Source organism: Eurypyga helias, unplaced genomic scaffold, assembly GCF_000690775.1.
Source record: "Eurypyga helias isolate BGI_N326 unplaced genomic scaffold, ASM69077v1 scaffold30637, whole genome shotgun sequence".
Classification (NCBI taxonomy): domain Eukaryota; kingdom Metazoa; phylum Chordata; class Aves; order Eurypygiformes; family Eurypygidae; genus Eurypyga; species Eurypyga helias.
In genome coordinates this window covers 1-8,015 of record NW_010261565.1, presented here as the reverse complement: position 1 = coordinate 8,015, position 8,015 = coordinate 1, and the positions used below count along the sequence as shown (strand labels likewise).

General features: G+C 38.9%; 1 protein-coding gene across 2 annotated transcripts; it reads right to left on the bottom strand.

Moving 5' to 3' along the window:
- Positions 1-142: 142 nt before the first annotated feature.
- On the bottom strand, positions 143-6,749 carry ASNSD1 (asparagine synthetase domain containing 1). 2 transcript variants are annotated; one of them, XM_010155427.1, is made up of 5 exons: positions 6,696-6,749; positions 6,084-6,159; positions 3,673-5,247; positions 1,590-1,771; positions 143-473 (listed from the first exon to the last, which is right to left on the bottom strand). In XM_010155427.1, exons 3-5 carry the CDS (start codon positions 5,152-5,154, stop codon positions 212-214), a joined length of 1,926 nt encoding a protein of 641 aa, XP_010153729.1. In that variant the 5' UTR covers positions 5,155-5,247; positions 6,084-6,159; positions 6,696-6,749; the 3' UTR covers positions 143-211. The 2 variants fall into 2 exon arrangements, with proteins under 2 accessions (XP_010153729.1, XP_010153728.1); XM_010155426.1 differs by lacking the exons at positions 6,084-6,159; positions 6,696-6,749 and having other exon boundaries at positions 3,673-5,217.
- Between the last annotated feature and the right edge of the window lie 1,266 nt (positions 6,750-8,015).

The following is an 8,015-nucleotide window of genomic DNA, read 5'->3' as shown; positions in this document are numbered from 1 at the left end:
GTTATCCGCTCTTCCCTGGAACCCAGTATTCCCTTGGCCCAAGGATGCATTCACAGCGAACCTCTAGTTTGAGTACACACCTACATATATTACTATGATGATTAAGACTATGTCCAAGCATGTAAAAAAACCAGACCAAACATTCTAAGAACACTCCAAAGATTTACTGAATTTGCCGACAGAATAAACGCAACATCTCTAAGATGCACCTTTATAATTCATCTACTGAAAATAACTTCAGTCTACTGCATGTATCCGATGCTTTTTCACTGTTGCTCTCTAGCTTGGCAATCCGAGATCCAAACTGTACAGCCCTTTTTGGCAAAAGGGTCGAAGCTGTAAGGCCTAACTCCTTGGCTGCAAGGCGCAGAATCAATTTCTCACCAATTCCTCGAGGTAAGGTCAAGTCGGCTTTTTCTAAGATGGGCAGAGAATTGAAGAATGAAACAACATCTTCGTCAAGAAAAGGAAACCTGTAGGAAAGATACGTGGGGAAAAACCTTGTAAAAACTTCATACACACAGTCCTGGTTTTCCCCTTTACTGCATACAAAGACTTCAGTCTGTGTCAATTTCTAACCACTGATGCACTTCCAGTGTTAATGTCACAAGCTGCTTTGGAGAAAGAAAACATAACCATGTTTACACTCAGAAGCCTGGAAGGCTTCATCAGTCAAGCAAAGAAAAGAGTAAGAAAAAGCAGCAGAAATGTTGGGTTTATGCTTAACAAAAAATATGAAGAAAATCAGAAAACACAGTGGAAGAGCAAGACAACTTTTGAAGTAACACTTCTCAGGATACCCTCTAGGTATTTTAAAATACCATATGAAGCGACACTGTAACTCTGAAACAAAAATATTGACACAACAAATTCTGACAACATTCCAAATTCCAGGCATTCGTACCTAATCACACATGCAATTAACAGCACTGCCTGTCCACCACTGCAACTGCTTTTCTGCTGAACTGAAAATGTGCCACTAAGAACAGATTGGAAAAAACACTGGCACAAAAATCACAGCAAAAGGCTTTTCAAGCACCTGAGTGGCCTCTGCTGCTGGACAACATCTAAGGAATTTTTTGCAAGTTGGTGGTAGCATGGAGGAAGTAAACACAAATAAAACCTTCTTTAACTCTTCTGATTAACCACCAGGAAATGCAGTGGATATTGATCATGCCTCTACTGCATGGACAGGAATACGTGGCTTCTGTGTTACGTTGGCATTCTCCAAAGTCATTCCCCAGATGATGACACCAGAACATTTCAAAGTTGTGCAAAAGACTGTTGCACTTAAAATGATAAAACCAACTTGATTTTGCCTATATCAACATCTGCTGCTGCTTCTTAAGGCTTCTAGATGAAAATGCAATGTTCAAGTTGTTAAATTACCTCAACTAACACTTCCACAGTACTACAGACTGCTGGTTAGAAAACAAAACATCCCACAACACAGTACACATTAACAAAACTGCACCAGAACTTAGAGACAGTAAAATGGATAGAAGTTTCAAATGAAGCTTTCTGTTGGAGTGTTAAGAGCAAAGTCTAACCGGCAAAACCAGTTTTGCTTCACGTTAAAACAATAATACCTGGCTTCTTTTCCGTGATCACCAATAATCCTGTCATCTCTACCAAGATTTCTAGAAGAAATACGATCCAACTCCATTTCAAGTTCTTTATTCAGACCCTCTAAACCATACTTCTTGAAGCAAACACGGTGTCGGGAATACCCAGCAAGCTGTTCATCTGCTCCAATTCCTGTAAGCACAACCTAAGAAAACAGAGTAAAAGAAATCTTTCTTAGTATCTATGCAAGCTAATAACACGTAACACATCTCGAACGTTTAACTACAGCTTAAGGAGAATAACTTTAATAGGCATCTTCTAAATATAGTACCTGTCACGATGGTATGTGCCTGAAACAGTTCCCAGCCAAGTCACTGGGAACTTGAAATAGGTTCACAATCAGACCCAAAAGTGTATTTCTACTGATGCAAAGGGAAAAAAACAAAACAATGTTGTGTGCATCACAAATACACTGCTATCTTTGAAGACTATCTTTGTTGTTAGGTTCTGTTAGAATAAACAGCATTTGTTGAACGTCAGCCTTTATCACAAGCATTGTCACCAGTGATGATGCAGTATGAACATACACCCAGATTGCTGTTAACTTACCAGCTACTGGTTAGCAACCACCGCATTGCACCAACTAAAAACAACATCTCATACTGTTCTGTTTGGTCAGTAAATGCAGAAAATGTTATCAAGAGAAAGAACACTACTGTGCCTTCAACAGCAATTCACTAGAGGAGTGAAAGTCTCTTAACATAAACCATCAAGTCTGTTTACTGATCTGACACCAGCTAGCAGCCTACTCATTTTTGACCTGTGCACAGTAGTAACTGATGGGAAAAATGACACTTTCGCTTTATGTTTTATTAACTCATGACCCATTTCAACAGATTTTGGACCTGAGATGAATTTGTTAGTTTTGCAAATCTGAGATGCACAACTTGAAGTAGATCAGTCAACTAAATCCACTGCGCTCTACAGCAGTAGTTTTTAAGAAAGCTATTGCTTTTGCTTGTTGGTTTGGTTTGGTTTTAGGACCTAGCAATTAGTAGAAAAGTAACAGGAGCCTCAAAAAGCGAAGGCAGCAGTAGACTGCCAATTCCTGAAATTAAACAGTTTATTCTTCCCTACAGAAACCAACAGAAAATTAGGAAGTGAGAAATAAGACTCAAATTCCTAAGAAAATCACCTAGTTACTAAAAATATTTTACTTAATACTACATACATAAAAATAAGGTACAAAAAGGAAATAACTACTCTTTGTAGTTCTGGCAATCAGACTCTACAGAAAATCCACGTAATCATCTTTTCTGCCATTATTATTTGCTATTTCGTCACATAAACAGCATGCCTAAATAAGATGCTAGTAATTTTACAAGGGCTGGGATGCTGGCACAAAACAGTATTACTTAATAATGCATTAACATTTATCTCATCAATGCCTATAAATACCTAAAGGGCGGGTGTCAGGAGGACAAGGCCAGCCTCTTCAGTGGGGCCCCACGACAGGACAAGGGGCAACGGGCACAAAGGGGGGCACAGGAAGTTCCACCTGTGCTTGAGAAAAAACTTGTTTACTTTGAGGGTGTGAGAGCACTAGAAGAGGCTGCCCAGAATGGTGGTGGAGTCTCCTTCTCTGGATATCCTCAAAACCTGTCTGGACACGTTCCTATGCAATCTGCTCTAGATGAACCTGCTTTGGCAGGGGGGTTGGATTAGATGATCTCCAGACCTCCCTTCAAACCCTGACCATTCTGTGACCTCTAAATATGTTAACCTGCTCAGTTTGGACTGAACAGCTGTTACTCCACTACTGGAGTTAAAACATCGAGAACAATAGATGATGGTTATTATTTTCCTAGTCATGTTGTTGCTTACTCAAGCTCAATGAAAAAAAATATACGACAAAAGAACTGACTGCAGTTCTTAACTCCAAAATTACACAAAGATTATAATTACAGAACTATTCTACATTCTGCCACTGAATTTCAGAAGCCTTATGAATATTGAAGACCCCCATGGATTTCTGAAACAAACTGTTTCAGAACTGTTTTCACATTCACTGGTCAAACTTAAGACAGAAAACAAAAATATCAGTACCTTTGCTGGACTTTTATATGGTTTCAGTTCTCCTTGGTTACTAATAAAACCCTCTCCTCTGGAAGCAAACCAAATTGCACAGCCAATGCTGTCATCCAAGACTGTATCCAAAGGATAAATTAAGTGATTAATGCATTGTTGTCTCATTTTTTTCAATTCCTCCAGTGTAACGTTAATTTCCACAAAGTTCCAGGTTCTTGAAGGGTTAATGGCTTCTAATTCTTTCAGTCCTGCCCTACCAGTGATTCTGTCAGGAACATCAAAGCAAGGTAAATGAGCAGCAGTTTTAGCATGAAGATCTTGACGACCTTCTTGAGAAGCAAGCAAACCAAGCTGAACTCCCCGATTGGTAGGGTTTTTAGTGCTACCCTTTTGCTTAGCTTGTTCTTTCATTATGAAAGCTACATTGAGAAGATCAATTGGTTCCTCCAAAGGCACATGTTTATCAGCAAGGGCTGCAATAACCATAGAATCAATGCCACCAGAGAAGAGCACCGCAACACGTGCTTTCCTGTCAGACATGTTTGGAACTTGGCTTGCTTTCTGATCTTCACCTCTAGAGAGAGATAAAACCCGTCTCTTCACCGCTTCACTTAAAACATCAGTAAACGCATGGACTAATTTTTTCTTGTGTTCATCTGCAAGAAATCCTTGCAGGGTTTCTACAGAAACCACGTGGGTAATGTTGCTAATATGAGTGCCTGGACATTCACCTGAAACTTCAGAAATTGTTTTATTTAAGGGGATAACTGGTGCTGTGAGACATAGTTTTGATTCATTCATCACGAGACGTACGTGGTTAGGTAAGTCTTTTGAAACTTGGTCCAGAACATTCATGAATATTTCTTCTACTGCTTTTTCTGCGGAGCTGTACTTCCATGGAAACAACGTTAAAGACAAAGATTTAGTTGTTGCATAAGCTTTGAGATCGATTTTGAAAATTCCAGATGCTGGGACTTCTTGCCATTGGTTAACTGATTCGGAATAAGCACTTACAGATGTGAGACTGAAAGCACCGCCAATCTCGTTACTGAACTGCCAAAGCAAACTGCGACGACCAAAATAATCTCTACCAAACCATAAACTGTGCCTAGATGCTTGATAATAAATAAAAGACCATGGACCCCGAAGTGATGAAAAGAGCGACAAAACGCCTGCTTCACTACTGCATAATGCAAGGTGATGAAACATTACTTCAGTGTCATTCTCTAGATCTCCTACGTGCACTCCACTGAAAATTTCTCCATTCCAAAGAAAAATATTGTTATTGGCATCTTCCAGAGGCTGAGGAGTCATCAGTCCCCTCAAGTGAAGCACATGGCCAGAAAACAGACACTCATACGACAGATCAGATGCAGTTTTTACTAACTGTTGGCTACTGTCTGGTCCTCTTCTTCTAAGACGGCAGAGTATGTCTTCGTTAAAGAAGTCATGGGTAGTATGCTGGCTACACAAGGTAACAATGCAACAAATACCACACATTGTGACTTGGAATTCAGATGGATTATTTCTTGATTTTAGACTTTTCTGAGTTTTCCATCTCCTGATGTGCCTTCTTTAATTCATCTAATGTATCTGTGCAAGAGAAAAACACAGAAACAATCAGTTTCATAAACCAGTAAGTTTATGAGTGAGTTTACAATTAGATAAGTTTAAGAGTATCTCTCAGAAATGAGCATCTGCAGCCACTTGTTCAGTTAAACATAAAACACTAAGTAACATACTCAGTGGATCTTATTCCTCTTCGATTATACAAAGACTATGATTTTTTTTCCTCCCAAAGAAAGCCACACTACAAGTAAAAGAATTAGGAGAATGGCAAACTATTGCCTACATAATCAGTATGATTTACACATTTTTAATAATAAGAAAAGTGAACTGTCAATTAAAATGTCAACACTCAAATCAAAGGAAAATGAAAGTAGCAATTGTTCATTCCAGAAAATAAATCTATGTATTTCTAACATTTGTTCATTCATCAATTCTCTTTATCATCCATTCTCCTACCTTCATAATGCCACAGATCCATACTCTGAAATAAAGATTTCTAGCTGAGCCTCCAGTTTAACTTGTCATTATTTTCTTCCTACTCATCCCATGTAAGCTTTAGACTTTTTTTTTTTAAGGCAAAGTGCCATACAGCTTCCCAAAGGGCACTGGGAATAGTGACTCTGTGGGGCAGATGTCCTTGCTCTTCCTACATCTTCAGCACTTGCTGCCCTTACCACATCCATGTATCAAATGGAAACACTTTCACATTTATCCAACCCAGAAAAACAGGCACGTCTGAAGTCTACTTTGCATTTGATATACAGTTGCCAGTTTTTTAATATCCCTTTGAAATCATAAAAAGCTACAAATACAGCTTTTAAATAGTTAACTGTTTGATCAACTTTACAGTGCAAACTTACTTTTGCATTGAGACAGCGTTTCTGTTCGGTCTACGAGGAAGAATATGTTGCTATTGGGTTGCTGCCTATAAACTTTCTGTAAAACAAAAACAATCTTGTGTTAAGTCAAAGCAACAAACTCTGGCCACCACACTGCAGCAGAAGCTGATGTGGGATTGCTGAGATAACATTCTGATGTAAAAGTGAAGGGGTAAGTTCTGCCCTGGCACCACCAATCATCTGATGTCATACTGTCAAAAACATTTCATGATCAACCCAGGACTATTTTGCACTTCTCTTTTCCTCATACACGAGGGATCAGATTCCATTTTACACATACACGTGAAAAATAAGAATTCTTCACGAAGTCTTCTTATAAACTCAAACACCTGAATGAAATAGATAGAACATAGAAGGAAAACAAGCACCCCACTGTTACACTGCACAAGTGTACATAATCAGTTCATTTGGAGGACAAACTATTCTGAAAACAGTAGACCACATCTGTACTAAAATCTGTATTAAGAACATATTAAAAGACAATGTGCTCCGATTTTGTTTCCCATTTTGTCTCTATGCTTATTTCTCTGATGCTAAAATGAAATAGTTCTAAGCAAATTTGTAAACACTTACCCTGTTCTTCTTCAAATTAGAAAGCTCATCAACTACAACCTTCTGCTCCTTAATCTGAAAGGCAAAGGACATGCATCAATTTAATTACTAAAAAATCCCCACTGTATCATAATCGTGGTGGTGAAGATGCTTACTGATATTTTAAGACAGCTACATGCATATGTAGTTGCTGCTCTCTATATGGATGGTTGAAAACAAAGTGGAAGTAGATATAAAAATGAAGTACTAAATAACCACTCTAACAACCAGTTATCTTGCATGGACCGATACTTCCCCTTCCCTCAAAAAACAATCAATACTGGGAAGCCAGAGTACCTCTGCCTATTGAAAATGAGATCACATTTTTTCCCCCAAAAGAAAGGAAAAATGCAAACAACTAATAAGACATCACAAAACTTTACAAACCAAAATTTAGCATAATATCTATAGCATACTTTATAAATACAGGTATTCTCCAGATTCAAAATGAAACCAATAAAAACCCAAACCCCCTAAAACTGAATTAAGAGCCATGGAAGCTCTTGTGTTGCTCCGGAGTTCTGCACCAAGTCCCTCAGTGGGATTTACCATGCTGTTCAACTGCACTGGCAGAGGTGGCAGCTATTCCCATTTCCTTTTACAACTACAGCTGTCAATGGTAACGAGCAAACAAGAGAACCATCGTAAGAGCTAACAAATGCAAGAAAATCTGGTCAGCAGGCATTTAATGCTTTTCGTTAGAAACAAAACATCCATTTTCCTTTGGTCTTCCTCTGTGTCTCCTGCGATAGGTGCAACAGTAGAAAGCTGCTACAGAGCTAGGTTAGCCAAGCTGAATGTGACATACAGAAAAGACAACTTTTCCAGCAGCTGCATCAACATTTTATATTTACAGTTCCAAGACTTATATAAAACAGCCGTGTCATCTTCTGCTACAGACTAAACCAGCCACTTGTGTATAACAGAAATTATGACCTGCAAATGCTGTTATGTTCTAGCTTCACGGCTTCCCTGGCAATTGAAAATACCACGGACTTTATACAATATGGCCACGTGAAAGGAAGTCACATTTTGCGAGAAATCAGTTCCATAGGACTTGCTTCATGCTAAACAAAGCTACTGGCACCACGGAAGATGGAGCAGATTTATGAAATGCCAGCCTCTGTGAAGGAAATCCCTTATGGCTTTTTGAGCAGACACAGCTGAAGTAGCTACTACACAGAAAAAACTCAGTGTGTCTCACCTACATTTGCAGCTCAACTTGAAGCAGTAAGAACCAAAATCCCAATGTGACAAGAGAGGTAACTGAGCCGGCAACCACCACTTGCCCTCCTGCGAACC

Coding starts and splice junctions, on each gene's coding strand:
- ASNSD1 (XM_010155427.1), bottom strand. CDS start 5,154: ATGTGTGGTATTTGTTGCATTGTTACCTTGTGTAGCCAGCATACTACC. Junction 1,772..3,672: donor CATATAAAAGTCCAGCAAAG/GTACTGATATTT, acceptor CTGTTTTCTTAG/GTTGTGCTTACAGGAATTGG. Junction 474..1,589: donor GATCACGGAAAAGAAGCCAG/GTATTATTGTTT, acceptor TCTTTCCTACAG/GTTTCCTTTTCTTGACGAAG.